Source organism: Pseudogymnoascus verrucosus (genome assembly GCF_001662655.1).
Source record: "Pseudogymnoascus verrucosus strain UAMH 10579 unplaced genomic scaffold scaffold_57, whole genome shotgun sequence".
Taxonomy (NCBI): domain Eukaryota; kingdom Fungi; phylum Ascomycota; class Leotiomycetes; order Thelebolales; family Thelebolaceae; genus Pseudogymnoascus; species Pseudogymnoascus verrucosus.
The window spans coordinates 78,910-101,854 of record NW_017263708.1 but is presented as its reverse complement, the minus strand read 5'-3'; the positions used below and the strand labels follow the sequence as shown (position 1 = coordinate 101,854).

At 51.6% G+C, this 22,945-nt stretch overlaps 10 protein-coding genes across 10 annotated transcripts; 4 read left to right on the top strand and 6 right to left on the bottom strand.

The window, feature by feature from the left end:
• Position 1: 1 nt before the first annotated feature.
• Positions 2-2,198, bottom strand: VE01_09147 (uncharacterized protein). The gene is made up of 2 exons (XM_018278563.2): positions 1,281-2,198; positions 2-1,211 (listed from the first exon to the last, which is right to left on the bottom strand). The coding sequence occupies exons 1-2, from the start codon at positions 1,873-1,875 to the stop codon at positions 262-264; spliced, it is 1,545 nt and encodes a 514-aa protein (XP_018126478.2). The 5' UTR covers positions 1,876-2,198; the 3' UTR covers positions 2-261.
• A 451-nt stretch (positions 2,199-2,649) lies between these two features.
• VE01_09146 (uncharacterized protein) lies at positions 2,650-4,877 on the bottom strand (the record flags this gene model as incomplete). The annotated part of the gene is made up of 1 exon (XM_018278562.2): positions 2,650-4,877. Exon 1 carries the CDS (start codon positions 4,408-4,410, stop codon positions 2,650-2,652), a length of 1,761 nt encoding a protein of 586 aa, XP_018126479.1. The 5' UTR covers positions 4,411-4,877.
• A 468-nt stretch (positions 4,878-5,345) lies between these two features.
• On the bottom strand, positions 5,346-6,008 carry YPT35 (PX domain-containing protein ypt35; the record flags this gene model as incomplete). The annotated part of the gene is made up of 2 exons (XM_018278561.1): positions 5,346-5,582; positions 5,637-6,008. The coding sequence occupies 2 exons, from the start codon at positions 6,006-6,008 to the stop codon at positions 5,346-5,348; spliced, it is 609 nt and encodes a 202-aa protein (XP_018126480.1).
• Positions 6,009-7,055: 1,047 nt separating this feature from the next.
• VE01_09144 (uncharacterized protein) lies at positions 7,056-9,331 on the top strand. The gene is made up of 5 exons (XM_018278560.2): positions 7,056-7,345; positions 7,399-7,754; positions 7,873-8,040; positions 8,091-8,185; positions 8,241-9,331. The coding sequence occupies exons 3-5, from the start codon at positions 7,938-7,940 to the stop codon at positions 8,637-8,639; spliced, it is 597 nt and encodes a 198-aa protein (XP_018126481.1). The 5' UTR covers positions 7,056-7,345; positions 7,399-7,754; positions 7,873-7,937; the 3' UTR covers positions 8,640-9,331.
• A 117-nt stretch (positions 9,332-9,448) lies between these two features.
• On the top strand, positions 9,449-11,804 carry VE01_09143 (uncharacterized protein). Its single transcript, XM_018278559.2, has 3 exons — positions 9,449-10,151; positions 10,226-10,351; positions 10,413-11,804. Exons 1-3 carry the CDS (start codon positions 9,951-9,953, stop codon positions 11,472-11,474), a joined length of 1,389 nt encoding a protein of 462 aa, XP_018126474.1. The 5' UTR covers positions 9,449-9,950; the 3' UTR covers positions 11,475-11,804.
• A 964-nt stretch (positions 11,805-12,768) lies between these two features.
• CKA1 (Casein kinase II subunit alpha) lies at positions 12,769-14,656 on the bottom strand. The gene is made up of 6 exons (XM_018278558.2): positions 14,280-14,656; positions 14,042-14,220; positions 13,811-13,921; positions 13,671-13,754; positions 13,186-13,605; positions 12,769-13,095 (listed from the first exon to the last, which is right to left on the bottom strand). Exons 1-6 carry the CDS (start codon positions 14,392-14,394, stop codon positions 13,000-13,002), a joined length of 1,005 nt encoding a protein of 334 aa, XP_018126475.1. The 5' UTR covers positions 14,395-14,656; the 3' UTR covers positions 12,769-12,999.
• Positions 14,657-15,263: 607 nt separating this feature from the next.
• On the top strand, positions 15,264-17,450 carry VE01_09141 (uncharacterized protein). Its single transcript, XM_018278557.2, has 2 exons — positions 15,264-15,398; positions 15,450-17,450. Exons 1-2 carry the CDS (start codon positions 15,323-15,325, stop codon positions 16,292-16,294), a joined length of 921 nt encoding a protein of 306 aa, XP_018126476.1. The 5' UTR covers positions 15,264-15,322; the 3' UTR covers positions 16,295-17,450.
• Positions 16,431-19,926, bottom strand: VE01_09140 (uncharacterized protein). The gene is made up of 5 exons (XM_018278556.2): positions 19,583-19,926; positions 19,169-19,267; positions 17,650-19,120; positions 17,358-17,601; positions 16,431-17,309 (listed from the first exon to the last, which is right to left on the bottom strand). Exons 3-5 carry the CDS (start codon positions 18,453-18,455, stop codon positions 16,521-16,523), a joined length of 1,839 nt encoding a protein of 612 aa, XP_018126477.1. The 5' UTR covers positions 18,456-19,120; positions 19,169-19,267; positions 19,583-19,926; the 3' UTR covers positions 16,431-16,520.
• DST1 (RNA polymerase II elongation factor) lies at positions 19,757-21,698 on the top strand. The gene is made up of 3 exons (XM_018278555.2): positions 19,757-20,105; positions 20,214-20,975; positions 21,047-21,698. Exons 1-3 carry the CDS (start codon positions 19,971-19,973, stop codon positions 21,053-21,055), a joined length of 906 nt encoding a protein of 301 aa, XP_018126521.1. The 5' UTR covers positions 19,757-19,970; the 3' UTR covers positions 21,056-21,698.
• CYS12 (Cysteine synthase 2) lies at positions 20,998-22,862 on the bottom strand. Its single transcript, XM_018278554.2, has one exon. The coding sequence runs from the start codon at positions 22,744-22,746 to the stop codon at positions 21,409-21,411; it is 1,338 nt and encodes a 445-aa protein (XP_018126520.1). The 5' UTR covers positions 22,747-22,862; the 3' UTR covers positions 20,998-21,408.
• Positions 22,863-22,945: the final 83 nt, after the last annotated feature.

Sequence of the window (22,945 nt, the reverse complement as noted above, 5' to 3'; positions counted from 1 at the left end):
TGGTAAAAACGATTGTTCTTATTCTTTATGTGCAGGGTATCGGATTATTGGATATTCTGTACTTCCTAAAAGCAATCCAACCAGCAATAGTAATGCATACCTCATACAAAGACCCCCAAGTCTTGCCAACTCCAACGCCCGCGCCTCCCAAAACCAAACTCATACAAACCACCCAGCACTTCCGTTTCACGTCAGTAGCTAAATGAAGCACTTTCGATTCGCCCCGACATCACGGTTCATTCTCTGCTCAGGCTCTCCCGCCTAACCCGCCTTACTCAAACTCTCCCTCCTAACCCTCCTTTTCCTCCTGGCCGTGGTATCCTTCGCCGCCTCCTCCTTCAGCTCCTCTGGCAGATCAAAATCCACCTCCGACACCTCAGGAATAGGATGACCCCACGCCGACACACTCCTCCCACTCTTCCTTTGCTTCCCCAACGCAGCCTGTCTCAAATGCGGTTTTTTGTAAAACGACTTGAACTCCTTCTCCACCCTATCCATAGGCAATTCCTCAAACTCGACTTTCGCCCGCTTTTCCGCCTTACGTTTAGTAGAGGTGTGCGGTGCGGAGCGAGCAATGGCTTCCTCATGAAGCTGCATCGCGGCTGCGTGATCGACATCACTGTAATCGGGAGGATCGCCATCGCTTTCCTCGCTCTCGTCTTCTCCCTCCTGAGCAGCCTCCGCCAAAGCTTTGTCCTTCTCGAGCTTGCGGCGTTTCTCCTCGTCTTTCCATGACCGGAACTTGTCGAGAATACCTTGGCACCCCTTGATGAAGTGTTCTCGAGCCGGCTCAAACTCTTTCTTCTTGCTCTCAGTTATCCCACTGACGCCCATCACTTTTAACCAGTCATGGCCTTGCAGCCCTTCGAGCAATCGGGCCACTTGATCTTTCTCATGTTGTGCCCGCCCCTTCTCGGAGTTACGGATGGACATCTCCAGCCGCTTTCCCCGTCGGTGGGGAATGTCATAGTATGAATCCGGCAGAGGGTCTGACTGTGGGTTGGTTTTTGTATGCCTATCCAAAAATGTAAAGTCCACCTTCTGTGCCTGATACAGATCATAGAACAGCGAATCACTGAAATCCTTATACGCCATTTTCCCCGCCCCATTCTCCAACTGTTTCTTTTTCGGACTAGAATTGCTCGGCAGCTTCTGTTGTGTCGGAGGGTTGCTATCAGAAATTATAATCGACGTCCCAGCATCAATCGAGTCTGTACAAAAGTTAGAAACCGACCTCAAAACAGCAATAAATAGTCCAGCCGTAGCCATTAAAAACTTACGCGTCTCTTCAGCAGCCTCATTCCCAATCACAACATCGTAATCGGGAAAGTACGACGCCAATTCACTCTTAAACCTCGTCCCCTCCTGCGACCTCAGCTTCCGCGTCTCGCTGCTCTTTGTATCCTTCCCACCAGGCTGCAGCCTCTCCAGCTCATGCTTAATCCCATTACTCGCCTTCTCCGCATACCTCGGCAGCACCCTCTCTTCCGTAGTATCCTCCTCCTTATTCCGTGTCTGCCGCTGCGCCGTCTCCGGTTTCGCTGCGGTCGGGGTATTGGTAGGTTTAGCAACAGCTAACTTCCTAGGCTGCTGCGCCCTTGGCCTCGCATCCTCAATCGTCGCGAACCGCGATTTCTTCAACCCAAAATGGTCATGTTGTTGTTGTTGCTGTTCCGCCTCACTCAACCTCCTCGGCCTCTTCAGCGTCTTCTTCACCGGCTTCGTATCGACGGTGATGTGGTCGCGCGGGGGGTAAACATTGAGCTCGCTCTCCGACGGAGCGACGCCTCTAGGCCTTCGACTCGGCCGCGACGGTGCGGGGTGGGTGGCCATGAATTGAGGTCTGCCGTCTGTGGTGCATGTTTCGATAATCATTCGGGGGAAATGGAGGTGGGTGGTGGTGTGTTTTTCGATTGAATTCGATTCGTGAGATGGGCGCACTCTCTCTATTCGTGGTGGTGCATTTTTGGCGGTTTGGGGGGTACTTGCTTGCTAACCCGATGCCGTAGAGTTGGTTGTTGAACAGGGCAGGGAAGGAAGCGTGGTGCGGCGGCGGGTCGAGACGAGGGCAATTTACTGGGTCTGTGACGAGTTTGGGTACGTGGAAGGAGCGAGGGATTAATTCACTTTCTTTTCATATGGTACAATTGGGAATTGTTTGGAGAGTTGTTGGTCGCCTTGTCATTCGTGTTTTGCTTGTTGGTAGAGTTGTCGCGATATCCCAGTGAGGTCTGAGCACTGAGAGAGTACTTATGCTGCCCTGGAATCATCGTACGTGTTTATAGCAACTGTGAATACAATAATGAAAATTAATCACCTAGGACTGTATGTATTGTGCTAGAGCTTTTTAATAAGCTGGTTACTCAAAAATTAAACAAAGAGAAGAAGCTCTATTATGTAGCTTTGCAGTTATAAACTCTCATTCATCGAGTCCTCTCAAGACTACTAGGAGGTATATATAGGGATACTCGAAAAACCATAATATTTGGTGTATTTATTTGCATTTTATGATATAAGCACTAAAATACAAATGGGTATCATCATTTCTAGCTGCTCTATGCCTACGGTATGCCTAAGTATGCCCACAGTATGCCTTCATTTTGCCCTCCTTATAGCCATACATATCCACACCCCCCTACACCCCCCACCTCACCCACTCCCCTCCTCCCTCCTCTCCCTCGGCGAACCCCCAATCCGCAACCTCCTCAACAACCCCCCCTCCCCCTCCTCCCTCTGCAGCTCCAACACCCTCCTCTCCCTCTCCGCACTCTCACTCTTATCCCTCTCCTCCTCCTCCCTCCTCCTCACCTCCTCCGGACTAAGTATCTTATCCCGTCCATGCAACAACTTCCCCACCACCTTCTTCCCCCTCTTCCTCGTCTTGACATATGCTTCGAGCCCCACCAGCACCGCGTAGGAGCGCGAGATGGAGACGTGTGACATATCCACCCCGCCTTCTCGGAGGGCGTGGACGAAGGCGCGGAAGGAGGAGACGGGTGGGCGGTAGTGCCCTGATAGGGGGGAAAGTTCATCCAAGCGGCCGTCTTTGATCTTGATCAATCCCGCGGCTGATATCCTCGAGCCATGCAGGAAAGAAGAGTGCTGAAAAGCTCCAGACTGCTTGATGCCCACGTAGAGCCGGAAATTGGTATCCGCGACGAAGATCCAGGTATTCTTCTTGACGGAGCTCCGGAGGAGCTTGTTGAAGATTGTAGAGGGGGAGACGTGCTTGACTTTCTTCATTCCGCGAGCTTTGTCGAAACTGTCAGTTGCGTAGTGTTGCGCCTCGGCTTCTTTTTCGGAGTCTGAGTCGGACGAGGAGGTGGTGCCGATATGTGATGGTACTATGGTGTGATCGCCATCTTCAGGTTTGAACATCGGGGCATCGCTCTCAACCGGTACAATACCATGGAGACTATCCCTATACTTCGTAGTCGTATCAATCCTCCTCCCATCCTTCGCCCAACACAACCTCCCCACCCCATCAATCCTAACCAAATAATCCAGCCTCTCCTCCTTGCTAAGATACCTAATCCTCTCCCTCTCCAATCTGTCCCTCGAACACCCCGCACACTCAATCCTCCTCCCCTCCCCATAATCCAACCAGTAGAAGAAATTCTCTTTCGTCTCCGCCCTCTGCCACTCCTGGTGGTACGTTCGCAGATTACTCCCATACCGATGCCTGACATCCACCATCTCAAGCCAGTACTGAATATCCATCATCTTCGCAGACCTCATCCTCTCCTCCTTCTTCTCCGCTCGCAATCGCCGGATCTCACCGGCCGTCTCATCCTCCCCGCTACTCTCGCTGCTTGAATCCTCGTCGTTCGCTGCACGCTTCACTATCGTGCCGACTTTCGTCCAGTTCGCCCGAGCAGCACCACTTAATCGCTTCCCAGACGCTGACACTGGGCTATCCTCGCCCCCCGCCGTCCCAGGTCTAGACCCGGTCTCATCAACACTCCCCCTCGGCCTCGGCGTCGTCAAATTCCTATATCTCGCCTCCTTAAACGCCTCAACCCACCTACTCCCCGGATCCAGTCCCCACCCCCTCATCTGTCTGCGCTCCCTATACCCCCTATAATTCCTCTGTATCAGCTCAGCAGCCGCATTCCTCCCTCTCCCCTCCTCACTGTGCCGATGCTCCGGGGTATCCGCACTGAGGCTCTGGCGGTGCGCCTTCTTCTCGTCTTCTTCTTTCTGGATCTGCACGTACTCGATGCGTGCGAGTTCTGAGGGGGGAGGGACGGGGAGGGAGTCGATATATTCTTGGTGAGAGGAGTGGCGGGAGTTGATGGAGGGGTGGTGGCTGTGTCGGCGGGTTTCGGGGGGGAGGGAGGTGGAGGAGGAGGAGGAGGCTGCATCGTGTGGTGGTTGATGGCCTGGGGAGGATGGGGAGTTGGATGCCATGGTGATGTGCTGGGAACTCGTATTTCCACCCTGCGTAATAATTTCTATCGACGGTGGGGTGACTGAGTCCCTGCCAAGTAAAAAAGTATGGTATGAAAGAAAAGTGATATCTCGTTATCGATCAAAGAAGCATACTCGATCTCACTGACATTCCAACTATGAACAAAGCTTCAAATATCGTAACCGCCGTAACATATACTCTTTCAAACCCTCCAAGCTCCAAGAAGTCGCCGAGTAGAAGCAAAAGACGATAGCCACGGGACTTACGTATCATCCCACCAAACATCAGCCTTGCTTCGTGATGGGCGCTCCACATGCATGTGTTAATCCCCGATGGCGTTGGTGGCGCTGCGGGGATTGCGTGGCTGTTGGGTGGGCTATTTTTACGAGACCCAAGGCTGCCCAGCCTTGCGATGACGCGGACTGTTGGGTTTTGGGTTCTCGGCCTTTTGACATCGCGATGAACGTCGATCGATCATGGAGGTAGACGGCTTTCACTGTGCCAACCTCTTATTCACTTTAAATCTATATCGGTCTCAGGACTTCAACTGTTATAATAGTTGGCGCCAAGAATGGAATCCCCCAACTTGTCAGATATTCGCAAACGTACATACTGAAGCAGGAACCACCCGACAGAGCCTCAAAAGATAATAGATCTAGATCTAGATCCAAGACTATGTTTCAGACGGCAGCTAATCATTTAGTCGTGTGCTTCTGTACATATACTCGAAACAAAACTTCGAGCTAACGCTATCAAGTCACCCACACGGGCGGGTATATACAAAACAAAAAAGCCGCGAATATGTCTCGCAAGCCCGTACCCAATGACCCCCAACACCATGTGCAACCCAAATTATGTAAATAGAAAGTCTTTCATGACTGGCGAGCTCGAAAACTCGGGGTTAAGAAGTATGCAACTGCAAAAAAACACGGAGTCAGCATGGTGTATCGTTGGTGGTTCGGTAGGGCAGTTCTGGGATTTCGGAGGCATACTTCAAAAAATACTGCAGGCCAATTCTTCGCTGCTCCAAGAACTTGGGCCGGAATTTAGAGACGACGCCCTTGGGAGGTAGGGGCGGCATGGAAGCTTCGGAGAGCGGGAAGGTCATCAGGAGGTTGCGCCGCAACGTGTCGAACTCCGAGTACCGCTTTCGTAAATTTATTTTGCTTCCCTGGAGAGATCATCAGTAAAGGGGGCTGTGTATCAGGGATCCATCATCGCATACACTCAATGTCTCTATCGTTATGTTCCACACGACAAACGCGCCTATGCCGGTCCTGTTGCCATTGACCACCGCATGCTCGTCAATGGTGACACTCCTCGCCCAGCACGCGTCGTTGCTGTCCGAGTATCCGGTGGTATTATCGTGCAGCGTGATGCCGCCATGTAAAACCGAGTCTACCGAGACCTGAGACGCGCTCCGCTTATGCGACTGGACCCAGTAAGGGGGCGAGGTGGTGGGGGAGGATGTCTCGGTCAGAGGCGGGAGGGGCGTCGCGGAGGCTGGGAACGTCCTGCTTTCGTCGTCGTCGTCGTCGCCATGGTCGACGCTTTTGAGTCCGTGGATGAGGAGTCGGCGATCGCCTGCTACGTCCATCGACAGTTGCTCGGGATGGCGCACTGGTTGATGGCTCCGAGAGGCCTTGTTGGTGTGTGTGTGTCGTGGCCTTTGTTGACCAGATGCCCGGTGAGACTATAGCAATGTGAGACTCGATAGTCGATGGCGCGCTGGACCCCTGTCGCCACCACGTCAGCGGGTGTAGTGGGAGAATTGGCTGGCTTTGAGGGAGGTCGGAGGGCACAACAGCCGTCGCAGAGCAAAAGCCGTGTTATCGACTTGAAGTCTCGCGATTGGAGTTTGGTAGCGACCAAGATCGAAGAGATTGAATATACATGTGGATGGTTGGGGAAGTTGGCTATCGGCGACTCAGGAATCTGGGGAAAGCACGCCCCCAAAATTGCGACGCCATACCTGACACAGACTAGCGGGTAGGCGTGGTAGCAGGGGTAATATTTAGTGTATTAGTGTTAAATGCCGAGGAAAACGAGGCTCTGCCAGCCTCGCCAGTGACCGGGGTTATTATTGGCGGGCTATTGTTGACAAGGATGCTCTCCCAAGTAATACGACAGTAGTGGATAATAGTACGACTCTTTTTCTTTCCAACAAGTCAGTGCTCAGTCAATGCTCAGGGGCACCAGCATCCGGACAAAGCGGACTCCTATTTCCCACAATAGTCTCAGCGCCGTTGTTTATGCGTCTTCGTCTTGGGTGTCTTCTTGTTCACGGCACGGCATCTATTATTATCGTATTTTGCCACATATCCGAGTCAACTCTACTCCGTATATGTCATGCATCAGGTAGAACTTCTATCAACCCCAACCCCGCACGTTTCTATACGAAGCCCGCCTCCAATCAAACTAGGATTTTATGGCTTGCTGGAGATAGAGTAACCAACCCTGTCTGCAGCTGCACGGAGCTTGTTAAAACACAGTATCTCCATTGGGCAATACAGCGGAAACTACCCAAATCTATCAAAATCTACCCATCTCCACTCACACATCCCACACATCCCTGACTTCTTGATTGGCACATCTACCACATCTCCTCAATATTTCCTACCCGACAAACCAGACTATATGAGACTATTTTGTCTCTAGATCTCCTGCCTCCGTCCTCCTGCGTCCAACTGCGTCCTGATTAGAGTGTTTATACGAAGTCTCCTCTTCGTCATTCCCGTCTTTCCCGCCACTTCTGTTTATTTATATGTTTTTTTTACGCCATGTGCCATGTACCAAGGGTGCGAGGACTCACTCATCTCACTCATCTCACACACAAATCTCTACTTCCAGCAGCCAGGATGATGTAAGGATGTAAACAATATGGATCATTAGTTGGGATCTACACACTGTATCTGTGCTTGAGTAACTGCAAACGTACGAAGGATGACTATCTATCTCTGGTGGCTTCATATTTACTCGTATCACAGTCCGTACTACTGTACACTTTATACACTGTTTATACTGTATATCCTGTATAACTATTGACGCTCGGGCTGCTCTGCGGCTTGGTACAGCATCAATCACCGCAAGACCTGTCCCACTTGTTGTATCTCCTACCTTACCTTAGTGAGCTTCTTCTATCCCTTCTCCGCCCACTCCCTCATCTCTCCTTCTCCCTCCTCTTCTTCTTTTCCCACGATAAGCCTTCAATAACCTCTAATTCCCAGTCACTCGCTTTCCCATTCGTTCGCATTGCGCCTCTTTCTTCTCTAATACCTTCGTTTTAGTTTTCGTGCTCTTGAGATTTGGTTTTCCCGCATCGACAGAAGTTACCTCCCACATCGTACGTCCTTCCTTCCACTGACTCCACCGCGACGACGCCGAGTGTGTCCGTTCGCCGCGATATTGTGTGGAAAGGGACGTGTCATAGGCATATGGATAGCTAACATTGATGTCGATAGATTTACTACCTCCCTCTATACACATATACCTACGCTTTACACCTTCACACGAAAGACTACTCGAGATGTTCTGGTCCAAGGTCTTCGGCGTTGCCGCCCTCGCTGTGGCAGTTGCTGCTCAAGAGCAGTACTATATCGCGCCATCGAGCGTGCTTCTCACAACAAGAGGTCCGCATACCCAACACCTAGACACCCTATACCTATACTAACTGCAACAGAGGTCTGGTGTAATGACCAAACTAGCACCTGCCCGCTGTTGTGCACACAATACCCAGGTGGCTCCATGACCACCGCCGCGAACGACTGCGACCCTGTAGGTCCCCCATCACCCATTAATAACCATCCGACCCCATCTAACACCCCCCCAGGAAACCCTCACATACAACTGCACCTGCGGCAACGGCATCTCCCCCAACATGACCGAGTACAGCCTCACCATCCCCTTCCACATCTGCATCGAATGGGGCCAGCAGTGCGTCGCCGGCTGCGGCGGCGTCAACACCTGCCAGGCCGCCTGCACCGAGGACCACCCCTGCGGCGCCCAGGACCCTTCGCGCGGCAACGCCACGGCCACCACCACCAGCGGCGCACCAGCAGCTACCAGCTCCGCCCCAGTCGTCCACGACGGTTTCGGTGACAGCAGCACTACTGGGTCGTCGACTGTGGCTAAGCCCAATGCTGCTCGCGCTGCTCTCGATCTCGGGAGAAGCTATGGCCTGGCTATCGTGTTTGCGGGTATCTTCGCGGCTTTTGGATTTGTCATGTAACGCGCTTATTTGGCGGGTTAATGGACGTGACGACGATGGGATTCTTCTTTTCATCACCTCTCGTCCGAACTACACTACATCTCTCTCTCAATCACTCGTTCTTCTTTTTTGAGTCGCGCTTGAGCATTACTCTCTCACTTTAGCGCTGCATATAATTCAGTCCTTTCCGCGAATTGATCAAGTTGGGGGGTTCCGGGGAGTACGTAATTGCCATTATTGAGGTGGGGAATGTTGAGGGCAAAGGTGGAAAAATGGTTGCTGGGACGGACGACGGCGGTTAATGCAGGTTGTGTGTGGAGTGGAATTGTGATCTTTCTTGAGAGCTTTTTTGGGCGTTATTATACTTTGCTTTTTGGATTACTTGGATTTCTGATTTTCAGTTTTGCGAGGTGTTTTGGGTTTTTCGTGCGCACAAATAGCTTTTTGTTCAGACCCCAGATCAGATCATGTAAAAGTTGTTCTTCGCGTTAATTGTCAGCAAGATCAAGTTAGTTCATCAGTCCATCCATCCATCATCTCGGCATCTTCATCCTTCAACATCACGTGTGATCCTTCCCCAGTAACCATTCAGGTTCCAATCGTAGAACTTCCATCCTTCCCTTGCCGTGATAGATTCAGTGGAGCCAGATTGTATTTCCTATTTCGTAGAAGGGATCCATTGTTTTTCCCGCCGAACATAACCAGTAATAGAGTAGGTGGTCTGGTCACATGCCAAACCTCAACAAATACTGCTCGTGACGACTGATGTGGTTAGTGGCGGGGGTGTGATCAAATCTCAGGGTCGTCCCTGGCTTGCCATCGGGAGCGAACACCACCAAAAATTTAAGCTGCGCACTGATTTTAACTGCTGTGTGCGATTTAGTTGCTGTTGTGTTATAACCAACAACACCACCACCCACCAAACCTCTCTGGCCTGGCGTCGTACTCGTTATATATATCCTTTGCTCCCGCTTTTCCCTATGACCTATAATTTGCTTTGAAAAATAGAATGCCTCTGCTTCTATAACCCCCTATTTGCTCTCTATAAACTCTTTGCTTCTCCATACGCCAACCCTACAATTTTCTAAAGACACAGACGCACAACGAACACACCCCTGTGCGCCCAGCGTCCCACCTAAATCCCACCTCGGCGGACACGGACAAGAATACAGACGAAAAATCACAGCTCGCGCCGTGCCCATAGCAGAACGGGGGGGTGTGCGCAAATCTCCAATAATTCCACTCACTCTCTCTCAACCCGCCCTCTCTCCCCCAACCCGGCCGCCGGACCGGAACGAAAAGAAGACGACCCTACAAAGCGGGCTGGCGACGATGTCTTCGAGCAGCAGCAAAAGTAAAGCCCACCTGCGGCTGCGTTCAGACTCCAACCGGACGACCTTCACTAACATGCTGGCGAGTGTAGAGGCAGCTGCGGCCGAGTCGCTGAGTGAGGATGCGCTGGTCCACCTCAAGTCGTACAAGTACTCTAGCGTCGATGAGAGCTATATCTCGAATTATATCTTAAAACACTACGTACGTCCACGACGCGCTCCAGAGCTCCGATATACATACTGGGAATACAGGTTGACTAACGAAATGGGATACAGTGGAATGCATGTGTGGAATTCCTACCCCTGTGGCTGGCGCCGAACATGGTGACGCTGCTGGGCTTCTTCTGCATTATCAGCAATGTGATTTTCCTAGTCATATGGCAACCCGAGATGAATGGCCAGGTACGCAAACACCCCTCCCCCCTATGCCCCAGCGCGAGCTACAGCTTATGTTCAAACCCAGGATCCGTCATGGATCTACTACAGCTTCGCCTTCGGCCTCTGGGCCTACTCAACCATGGACAACATCGACGGCAAGCAAGCGCGCCGCACCGGCACCTCCAGCCCCCTCGGCGAGCTCTTCGACCACGGCATCGACTCCCTAAACTGCACCCTCGCCTCCCTCCTCGAGACCGCAGCAATGGGGCTAGGAAACTCTAAAGCTGCGATGTTCACGGCTCTCGTGCCTTGCATACCTATGTTCTTCTCGACGTGGGAGACATACCATACTCACACCCTGTACCTGGGGGTCATCAACGGCCCGACTGAGGGTCTCATCATTGCCTGCTTGATAATGATGCTCGCGGGCCACTTCGGACCCGTCATCTGGACGCAACCACTCACCGATTTCTTCGGCACAGCCTGGTTCCCCTCCTCCCTCTCCGCGCTCACCTTCCGCGACGTCTGGGTCGGAATCATCATTCTCACCCTCTTCGGGACCCAAATCCCCTTCTGCGTCCTCAACGTCGTGCGCGCGCGCCGCCGCGACAACCTCCCCGTCGCCCCCGTCTTCCTAGAGTGGACGCCAATGATCACCTTCTCCGTCGCCGTCGGCACCTGGCTTCTCTCCCCGCATTCCACGCTAATGGCAGAAAACCACCTTGTCCTCTTCTGCCTAACCATGGCCTTCGTCTTCGGCCGCATGACCACGAAAATCATCCTCGCCCACCTCACGCGCCAACCCTTCCCCTACTGGACTGTGATGCTCTGGCCTCTCGTAGGCGGGGCATTGATCTTCCACCTCCTCCCGTCGATGGGCTTCTCGCCGCTCACTGCGGATATGGAGTTGTTGTATCTGCGCGCGTACTTTGTGTTCGCGGCGGTGGTGTATTTTAGGTGGGCGTGGCTGGTGGTTAATTCCATTTGTGGGTATTTGGGGATTAATTGCTTAACGATCCCGGAGGTTAAGGCGAGGGATTTGGAGAGGGAACGGAAGTTGGCGGAGACGGGGAGGAGGGGGGGGAGTGCGAGTGCGAGGGGGGGGTATGTGGGTGATGTGGCGGATGCGAGGGGGAAGGTGCATTGAGTGTGGAGATGTTGGTGAGGAATTGAGGAGGTGAGGGGGGTGGTGGATGTATATAGCCCATGCATGAATGGAGAGGAAGGATGAGTGGTATAAAATGGAGACATGAAGGGCCCAGAAGGGGTCAGAACGCAATACAGAGAGTCGAGTTTGCATAGCGAGCGAGCGAGCGGTGCTGCATTACATCAGTTCAGACTCTTGGCGGAGGGGGTTCTCTTGATAGAGAGAGATGGCAGATTGGGTGGTTGAAAGAAAAATGGTGACTGGAGACGGTTTACGTTTAATGAGCAAATATTGAATTATACAATCCTGGTTAATACTATAATAAAACAGTTACGTTTAATGAAGAAATATTTGAATTATACAAACAAATCCTGGTTTAAACATATCAATGACCCTGCAATTTTTGATCGTGGGTAGGTACAACCCCCCCCCACCCCATTGAATGATTATAGCAACCCCCTTATTTTGAAGTTCATCAAAGCCCACTTCCAGCGCCCGATATATAGGTAAAAAAAAAGGCTCCTTCCCTAACCTTAGGCTTACTAGTTAGAAGAGAAGGAACGACCGACTCCAGAAGGAAAGAGCGACCGATTCTAGAGGGAAGTAGCGTTCCTTCCTATTTTTTGGGCTTTAGAGTTCTACAAGGGAAGGAACGACTGACCCTAGAAGGAAAGAGCGACCGACTACATAGGGAAGGAACGGCCTTTCCTACCTTGGGGAACTTTATAGTTATAAGGGAAGGAACGATCGTGGGTAGCTATATTTTTTAATTTTCGTTCCTTCCTTGTAGGGACGGAAGGCCTAGGTTTTTATATGATATAGTTGGTAAGAGCTATAGTATTAGGTGGAGGGGAGGGGGTTCACTCCTTCGGCATTATATATAGTACGTATAAACATACCACCAGGCTAGGTAGGTATCATCTCATAGCACATAAGAGTTAAGGCAAATTCGGATGTAGATGTCTTTTGGACAAAAGAGTGGATCGTTACAATCATTCATTCAGGGGGGTGTAGTAGATGGGATAGGAATTCGCTTGGCTACCGTGAGTGTCCGTCTGGTACACTCACTATTCACAAGACGAGGAACTTTGTCACTAAAACACATAGAGTACATCATAACAGGTGTTTACCATGATCATATGCTCAAGACGCTATGTACAAACCTTTCCCCCCCAACCTTCCCCACGCCAACAGTCGTCAACGCTCACACACTGAAGCAGTTAGGTATGCATGCTTCCAAACGACACAACACAAACAAAACACCCCGCTCTCCCGCGCCTATCCACTCCCTCCCCCCCACCTGTATCGCATATCCCCCCTCATCACATCGTTCAACGCGCCTTATGCATGCTTTCATGAAAAAAATACTTGCCAAGTCGTCAGCAGTTTCCACGCCTGCTACCTGCCCGGGTTATATGTATAGCCGGGCTAGGTGAGACGACTTGGATAGGGGTTATAGTTGGTCGGGCCCGCGCCGACGGTGTAGGCGCTTTTGAGAGGCCGTACTTATTTGAAGTGTGTGGATTTATGATTTAGTTGGTGCCTCGAGCGCGGCTGCTTCGGCGGCGCGGACGGGCGCGAAGTAGGGGTGTGCCATTGCTTCCTTGGCTGTCAGGCGTTCCTGTTGTGGTGTTAGGGATGGGTTTATTGGGGTTGGGTTAGAGGATATGGATATGGATATGGATATGGATGAGACGTGGATGAGACGCACCTGATGATCGTATCTGAGTAACTTATCCAAGAAGTCAATCGCCTCATTCGTGACATACTTCTGGTTCTCAGCATTGACGAAGCTGTTCCAGTTCTTCTTCTGGAAGCGACCCAGGATATCATCGTACTGCGCATCCAGCTCGATCTCGTACTTGTCGAGGTAGTCGAACAGGTCCTCCGTGCCGAGCACCTTGGCGATCTTAACAAGCTGGTCCGAATTGCTGTTGCCGTGGAAGAAGGGCTCTTTGATGAAGATCATGGACGCGAACATGGCGCCTAATGACCACATGTCCAGCGAGTAATCGTATTCCTGGAAGTCGACCAACAGCTCGGGTCCTTTGAAGTAGCGCGATGCGACGCGGACGTTGTACTCGGTGCCTTGGTGGTAGAACTCTGCGAGACCCCAATCAATGAGGCGGAGCTGCTAGATGTTAGAAATCCTATGTGGTATAATATGTCACGTCGTCATCTAGCGGGGTAACGCACCTTGCGGTTCTCGTGGTCAATCATGACGTTGTGGGGCTTGACATCCCTGTGCATGATACCCTTGCTGTGGCAGTAGTCGAGTGCCTATCGGGCATTTTGTTAGAATACACTTCCCCACTCATCGCGGCGATTTATCATACCTTTAACAGCTCGAAGATGTAGTATCGGACATCGTAGTCGACGAATTTGCGGTACAGGGTGCGGAAATCGGTGTTGTTAACGTACTCGAAGACCAAGCTGGGCGTTTTGCTCTGCATTAAGAATGAGCCGTCATTCTCATTGTCTGACATGACAAGGCCAGTGGACGCACTACGACCAGAGCCCCCTGAAAGGAAAGAATCGAAAACGCCAACACGGAAGGAGTGATTTACTTGGCTGTCCCTGACAACATCCAGCAGTCCAACGATGTTTGGCCCGCCTGACAGATTTTGCAGGATCTTGATCTCTCTCTTTATCTTCTTCTTCTTCACCGGCTTGAGCACCTTGATAACACACTTTTGGTAGTTGGCGACATTGATGCCCTCAAAAACCTCAGAGTACTTTCCGCGTCCTGGGGATGTGGGTTAGCTTTTATTCGAAACCAGAATGGCGATATATGGCTGTACGTACCGATCTTCCTCACAACCTCGTAGTTCTCGAGCACACCCCATGTGATGTTGACGCTGTCGTAGTCCCAGTATGCCCTCGGCATGTGCTGGTTCACATCTGCATATACGCGCGCCATCTTGCAGACGTTATCTCACGCACTGCGCGAAGCGGGTAGGAGCAGTGGTATGGGCTTCGGAGTAGGTAGGAAGGCCTGACGTCGACGGCGGACAGCCTTGCGACAGGGTCGTGTGGGGTTGTGTGCGGGGTCGGTTTCTGCGCCGAGGGGTATTTGCGTCGCTGAGATGGAGATGCGGTGATAAATGAAGTGTCCGTCGTAGAAGAACGAACCCCCAGTATGAGCGAGGAGGATGAAGAGAGGTGGGGGATAGATCGGGAGGTATAAAGAAGTCTATAACTGGGAAGTGAAGAACCCCTCGATGTTGATTCACGCTTTAGCGAGGAGGCTCCGCGATCCGAGCCTCAGGCTCTCACCCTTGGATCTCGAACTGCAAGCACCAACTTAAACAACTGTACTTTGTCTACAAATTAAAGAAATAAATCTAATATATGCATTTCGCTCTATCGGATCTAGTACATTCTGGATTAATTATAATATTTCTTTATTGTCAAGTGAGTTGTGAATTCCTGATCTGCAACCGTACAGTACAATACTCTTCCTGGACCACATAGGGCCATTTAGTCGCATCTGGAAACACCTTGAATTTTGCCCGCAGATGGTTTTGGAGTTGGTATAGAATGTGCAATGCTTATAGCTACATATGCCTGATATATTATTTAATATGCTTTGGTACCAAGGCTGTTGATCTCGTGCCTATTTACTTGATCGAAAGCTTATTGTTACCCCCCCCATAGATCAACATATCAGATCTAATCTAATCTTATCACTAGTGTTCAAGCTCTCTAATCGCCCGCCCTAGGAAAAACAAGAGGCCGAGCAGCTATAATTAATTTACCTCTGTTTCCAAAGTTCTCCAGTCCATTTATCAAGTTTGTTTGCAAAGTACGCAGGCTCATAAGCCGTGGGATCCGTCACAGTTTTCAAGATGTTGTACGACCTCTGCATCCCATGGACCAACGATACCCAATCCCTCCAGCGCGTCCTCTCTTTTCTCTCTGAGCGTATGTGAATCACCCTCCCAGCCTCAAGACTCCCACTGACAGCCCCGCCAGTCAATTACTCCGTCATAGCCCTGGACCACAGCATTACCGGCGCGATCCCTTCAAAGATTGTCTCGCCAATCCCTTCTCCCCTCCCGTTCCCCACGCCTCCGAACCTCAAAATCCTCACCCGCTGCACAATCACCCTCTCCGACCCTTCGCACAACCACCGCCTCCCCTCCCTCGCCCAAGCCTACGACATCCTCGCCGTGCGCCCCACAACCGAGAAAGCCTTTCTCGCCGCCTGCCTGACCCTTACCGATGCCGCGCTCATCAGCCTCGACCTTACGCAGCGCTTCCCCTTCCACTTCCGCCCGAAGCCGCTGATGACCGCTGTGAAGCGCGGCGTGAGGATCGAATTATGCTATAGCCAGGCGCTGCAGGGAGGGAGTGTCGATAGGAGGAATGTTATTATGAATGTCCAGAGCATTGTGCGCGCGACGTCAGGGCGGGGGTTGGTCGTGAGCAGCGAAGCAAAAAGCGTGCTGGGCGTGCGTGCGCCAGCTGATGTGGGGAATTTGTTGGCGGTGTGGGGGTTGAGCGGAGAACGAGCGGTGGAGGCGCAGACGATAAACCCGAGATCTGTTGTGGTAAATGAGACGATTAAGAGGACGGGGTTTCGAGGCGTGGTTGATGTCGTGGATGGAGGGCGCAAGCCAGAGAGCGAGAAGGCAATCAGCAAGGAAGCAGCGAATGGTCAAGCTAATGGGAAGAGGAAGAATGAGCAAGCGGAGGAGGCTGTGCCGGCTATGAGCAAGAGGAAGGCAAAGAAGTTGAAGCTTGAAGTCTTGAAAGCAAGCAAGGAGGCGACCCCTGGATCAGCAACACCGCCGTCAAAGGACAGCGTTACCTCGTGAGCAGGGAATTTATACAGGCAGCACGAATTATATGACAAGACGCCACCTCTCACAATTATAACCAACATCACGAGTCACAGGGCTTCCAAGAACCGAGTTCTACATGGACCACGACGTATCTCGAAAGAAACAAGGTGGTATCAATTCAATCTACTCTACAGCTAGAACCTCAAGTGGGAAAATACTCAAACACTCAAACACTAAAACGCCACGCCACCAAGAAAATCTATCTCCTCCTGAGGTGTCCCAGCGCTATCGCGCTCGCGAGCGTATACGTGTTGATGTCGATGGGCCCTGGTGGCCCGCCGCCATTATCGACCGCTAGAGCACCGGGAACAGGTGGTGCGATGGTGACGGCAGAGTCAGTGCTTGTTGAGGTGGTTGACTCTGCACTCGCATCCGTCGTTGCCGTTGGTGACTGCGCGCTTTCTGCTAACACAGCCGCCGCGCTCTCTGTGATAGAAGGTTGGGCCGCTGTCGTGGCTGCGGCGTCTTGAGTTGCTGTGTCCACAACTGCTGTATCTGTTGACTGGCTCGCAACGTCTGTAGTAGTCGGGGTATCGAGGAGAATCGATGCAGCTCCTTGGGCTACCTGGGACGGAGCAGTATCCGATTGAGCTGCAGCCACTGCAGCATCGGTGGAAGGTTGTGCCTCCACAGCCGCCACAGAAGTACTCGCCGCATCGGCTCCCGGCTGGAACGCGATTCCGGCGTCAGCTTGTGCTACGGCGCCCGTTGAAGCAGCCTGCGATGCGAAAGTAACTACCGTCTGTAGCGTCGTCACCGGGCTCGCCACTGCGCCGGCATTTACGACTGGCGCTGCGATTTGTATACTTGCCTTTGGGAAATCCTGGGCGTTACAGAGACAGTGGCAGCTGCCGCACTTGCCGTTGGCATCGATGATTCCCATGCCGTTGCCGGCACCGGTCGAGACGGGAGATGGAGCTACTTCGGCGGCAACTATTGCTGCGGAGGGTTGAGCAACGACGACTGGAGATGCTGCGGCGAGACCATCCTATGAGAAGGTTAGAATGTATAATAGTGAATGAAGATGATAACTTACGGTTGTCGTGCAAACACCTGGCTCAGTGACAGTGACTGTGCTCGGGGGAAGAACAGCGGCGGCCGCTGCGTGTTGGGTAATTGTGACGGGGTGAGCTTGCATTGTGACGGTGACGGCCTCTGCTGCCCCTCCCTTTTCAGTGATAGTGACGTGCTGTGTGACTATCTCCGCAATTGGGGTAATTGTGACAGTCGGCGCATTGCCGGCACCAAAAACAGTCTCGGTGACGAAGGAGAGTTGTACCCTAATCGTCTGTCAGTTATGATAGAAGCTCAAAACGAGGTATACGTACGCCTGGCTTTGGTTCTCGTTAGCCTTGCCATTACCGATCGCCTGTGTCTCAGTGACAGTGACAATTTTCTCATTGCCCTGGGCATGGACTATGACGGTTTTTTCATTTCCCTGGGCCTGGACAGTGACAATTTTCTCAATGGCCTGGGCATGGATAGTAACGGTCTTCTCATTGGCCTGGGCATGGACAGTGACGGTTTTCTCAGCGCCCTGGGCATGGACAGTGACGGTTTTCTCAGCGCCCTGGGCATGGACAGTGACGGTTTTCTCAGCGCCCTGGGCATGGACAGTGACAGTTTTCTCATTGCCCTGAGCATGTGGGTTGTTGTTCCCGTTGTTTCCGCTGATGTCAACTGTCAAGATTTGCACCACATTTCCTTGATCCTTCTCTTGATCATTCTGAGATGCCTTGTTCTTGTTCACCGCCCTCCCATTTTCACCCTGGTCTTGATTCTTGTTATTGTTCTTGGTATCCCCGACAGTTTTATTTCGACCACTGCCAGAATCGAGACCTGTCACCACTGCTGCGGCCGCGCCTGCTGGAGTCTCGGTGACGATGACGGTTGTTCGGTGGTCACATGGTTCGCCGGTATCTATGGATGATGTGGCCGCCAACACTTGAGCGTCGACTTTAGGTTTGCTCGCCTTCCCATTTTTGTTCCCGTCCTCGTTTTGGTTCTGGTTCGCATTCCTCGGGAGTACACTTTGTATCTTCCCTACATCTAGACGGACGTGAGAGTCGAGATTGTCGGCTTGGGCAACAGCCGCGAGGCCGAGGATAATCGAGAGGACCACTGAATTGCGCATATTGAGGACGAATTAACTTGCAACTTAAATAAAATAATGAGTGAGTGTGAAGTCGACAGACCAGCCGCGATTAGAAAAAGAGCGTAGTATGCGTGTCCGGCACTTCGCGACAAGCAAAATTGAAGATTAATGGCGAGAAAGAAGAGACCGAAGAAACAAGAAGGAAAAGAAGGAGAGCAGCAATGTAAGAGATGTACTCCGGCAGACATAAGATTAAGAAACACACAGGAGCCGTGCAGGTGGCTCTGATCCTGGGCTGTGGGGCGGAATATCCCCGACAGCGTCAACAGTTCGCTCACCTGTTTATGGAAGGGTATGAGGGCAAATGAGAAGGCTGATTGAGTAAGTAGTGGGATCTAGTACGTTAGACTTCGCGCTCTGGCGAGGCCTGTCCGCGTGGCAGCGCATATTTTCGAGCTTCTTGGGAACGGGATCCACCAGTAGCATCGTACGACATTTGCAAATTTCCGGGATATTGGTCTCAAGGTGGTGAGAGGCTGGGCATCTGCGACATGGCTTTGCTGCTGGTGATGGCGAGGCTCGGCGACCTGAAGCATGCCGAGCTGCCATGACCCCGGCGCTCAGACATGTCAAGTTTCATACGAGAACTTCGAAACCCCCCTGGTATGAGAGGCCTGTTCGCCACGAATTTTGTATAATTGAGTCTGCATTGTACGTGAGTGAAGCTTCGAAGGAATATTCATTGCACTAACGCTCTTATTTAAGGATAGTTCATCTCAAGGTTACTCAGGAGGAGTGAGGTTTGAAATGGTCGAAGTCCACATTGAGCGAACAAGGCTGTAGTTTTGTTTCTTGAGAAAGTGTCAGCCTTGCGTATTCTTATCTGATCGTGTGCCACATGCAGCTTCTTTCACAATCAGTGGGGAATATAAAAGTAACAAAGAATATACAATACGATAAAACCTCGGGGTATTTGGAAGGCTTTTTATTCGGAGTAATGCTTGGTCTCGACGATTATAGCGCTGATGGTCCAAGGGATGCTCGTGCCGCCCAAATGCGTGAACAAGAACACAGCAAGCGTTTACGTCAACTGTGGTTAAAATGAAGACGCTCAATAACTTGTGCTTACTACTCATAAAAAGAGATTGATTTGAGAGTAAACTGACCTCGGAATGAATTTCTGCGCTTGGACGAGTTGATCTTATCACGAGCGTGGGCCTAGATCTAAGAGTATACTTCAGTATGTACGTACCCAATAAGCGATAAGCGCAATCGGCGCTAGTCCAGGTCCATCATCTGGCGACAGATGTCAATGAGGCCATTCCGGATGCAGCAACTATATTTATTTCATCAGCCTCGCCACAACGTCGTCGTCGCCGCAAGCAACTCCACTTCCCACAGCTTCTATCTTGCGCCCCTGGGGTCTCAGTTACTGGTGACCTGAGTACATACTACTGTTTTCCAGCTTTTCACTGGTGTTGGCAGGCGCAGAGCCACAAGGAAAGATCGGGTGAATCTACTGTGCTAGCTCGCGCAGAGTTCGATTTTGTCAAGATGCAGAGAAAAGACATCGAGGAGCAGCTAGATTTGCTGAAGACAGCGATCAATGAGAAGCAGCCTGCCGACAATGTCATCAACATCTTAACAAAGCTCAAGGCTGAGGTTGTGCCAACGGAAGACATTCTCAGGGTAAGTTCCCCCACTCCGCGCGGTGACGGCCTTACACAAGTGCATCCCGATACGTTAGCCCCGCGACAGGGCCGATATTGTCTCATACCAGAGCTGATACTATTATAGAGCACCAAAGCTGGTATGATCGTGGCCAAGCAACGCGCGAATCCGGACAAAGCTGTCGCACGCCTCGCCTCCGAAATCGTCTCGAAATGGAAGACCATAGTCGAAGCCGAAAAGAGGAGGAAGGTGGGAGGAGCAAAACCTGGGACTGCCTCACCAAGTAAAAACGTCGATGCATCGTCGCCAGCCCCACCACAGCCAGCCACAGAGTCCGACGAGTGGAAGGGTGCCGACCCATCGAAGCGCAAGTGGCAGGATGATGGGGTGGATATTAAGCGCACCGGCATGCCGACCCGAGACAACTGTGTCGGTCTGTTATACAACGGCCTCGCATTTATGTCAAAGGCATCCCCTACCAAAGTTATACTCAAAGCCATGGAAGTTGAGAAAGCAGCATTCACCAAATATAAAGGTGACACTCCAGAGTATCGTGCCAAGATGCGCTCTCTCTTCCAGAACCTCAAGAACAAGCAAAACAAGGAATTAGGTCCAAGAGTCTTGAGCGGCGAAATCCCAGCTGAAAAATTCGTGGTCATGACCCATGACGAGCTGAAGTCTGCTGAGCGCAAGAAGGAAGATGACGAGCTCCAGAAAGACAACATGAAGAGAGCACAAGTACCGATGGCGGAGAGGAGCATCAGTGATGCGCTTAAGTGCGGAAGATGCGGACAGAAGAAAGTCAGCTACAGTCAGGCACAGACGAGGTCTGCTGATGAACCTATGACGACGTTTTGCGAGTGCACAGTCTGCGGAAATCGCTGGAAGGTATGTTTAGCTGTTTTGCACTTGTGCACGCAGTTAATTATGAACTATTTGAAGCTGACCTTACATTCTAGTTCTCATGAGCTCGTTCTATCTATGCCCTTCAAATGCGCTGTAGTCCCTCTTTGACACCGCGTCTCCTTTGACCCGCCGCGTGGACAGTAATCACGTTAATTCACATGTCCGTGGCAGGCAAGATATCTTGGCTATTTAGCCACCCAGCTGTATTTTGATATAAACACAAAGGGCATTCTGGCGCAAGGAGTTCAGGTTTTCACCCGCCCCCCCTGGAGTCTGTGGCATGCCAGGTCATGGATGTGGCTGACTGGCGAAGGTTTGCAATACGGATGCATACCATAGAGGTGGCCTACACAGTAGAGCCACATCCAGAATTATATACTTACCAATTCTCACGGCCCTGAACTCTGTGATTCCTTCATGATTCGAGCTCAAGAAGTTCAAGAAGTCCCAGGTTTCCATGCTCCTCTTCCAGACCTTGACTCGCAATCTCTTTCCAGAATTTGCTGAGGTGTCTATTCCCGCTGTCACAGAGTACTGTGACTACCCTTCCTCCCTTGCCCTCTTTCTTTAATCTCAGCGCAGTAGACACTGCTGCCACGCAGTTGACAGCACTGCTGCTTCCAATGAAGATTCCATCCTTCTCCACCAGCCATCTGGCCATTCTCATGGCTTGTGTATCCGTCACTTTGATGGCGTCATCGATCAACTCCATGCCCTTCTCAAAATTGTTCGTAAGACGATTAATTCCGATGCCCTCAACCATCGTATCGACTTGCTGGCGCCTTCTAGTACCCTCTCGCTCATGGCTGGAGTACATCACGCCGAACTTGACTTTGTTATACAATCCACTTCCCTGGGGATCAGCGAGCACGATTGAAACATCCTTCAATCCAACCTCCTGCTTCAAATAGCATGCAACACCGCTGATCGTCCCTCCCGTCCCTGCACCAGAGACAAATGCCGCAATATCTCCTTGTGTCTGCTCAAACACTTCTGGGCCGGTAGTCTCGAAATGGGCCGTCCAATTCGCCTTACTCTCGAATTGGTTGGCAAAGAAACCCTTGCTCCCATCCATCCATTTATCTGCATGCTCTTCGGCCCGGCGCCGAGCTAGATTCACGAAGTGGTCTTGGCTCGTGATAGGTGCGGGGGAGACGCGCTCGACTGTTGCGCCGAGGTGGTGCAACAGCTCGACTTTCTCCATTGACATGTCTGACGGCATGCAGATGTGGCATTTATAGCCTTTAGCCCTTGCCAGGACCGCAAGAGATATGCCAGTGGAACCGACTGTGCCTTCGTATATAGTATCCCCGTTGTATGGCGTCAATAGCCCCTCCTTCTCGGCGACCTCGATCATATGTAGGGCCACCCTATCTTTCGGGCTGTTTCCGGCGCCATTCAGCAGCTCTGCTTTGGCGACAATTTCACAGCCTGTTGCTTCGGATAGAGACTTGATCCTCACGAGCTTGGTTTGCCCGATTAGACCTTCGACGCCAATTTGGATTGTGGGTGGCGTGGGGCTGTCGGGCCCTGGGGTTTGGGGTTTTGTGTGGTCTTCGAGCTCGACAGGTGGCAGGAAGGAGGATTCGCGATGTCCGTAGAGGGCGGCATTCTTTGAGCGCTTTCGTTGCTCGAAACGTCTTTGAAGGTCGGGATATAGGTCTTTGAAGCCCAATGTGAGACAGATGCCGGCAGTGAAGGCGACAACGAGCGCGGCCGATGTGTAGGCCTTTGGGTGGTTAGAAACTGACATTGCAGATTCAATATAGTCGTAACATCATAAATATTATAGAAGAAAAAGATTGACTGTTTACGTCCTAAGCTTGGGCGCGAAACAATGACGACAGGCGCAAGTGAGAAGGCGCTTGAGGTAGATATAAAAGTTGCGGTTGACGAAAGCGGGTAGAAGCTCGGACCAATGTCCACGACCCCGAAATGCGTCCCGCGCAAAC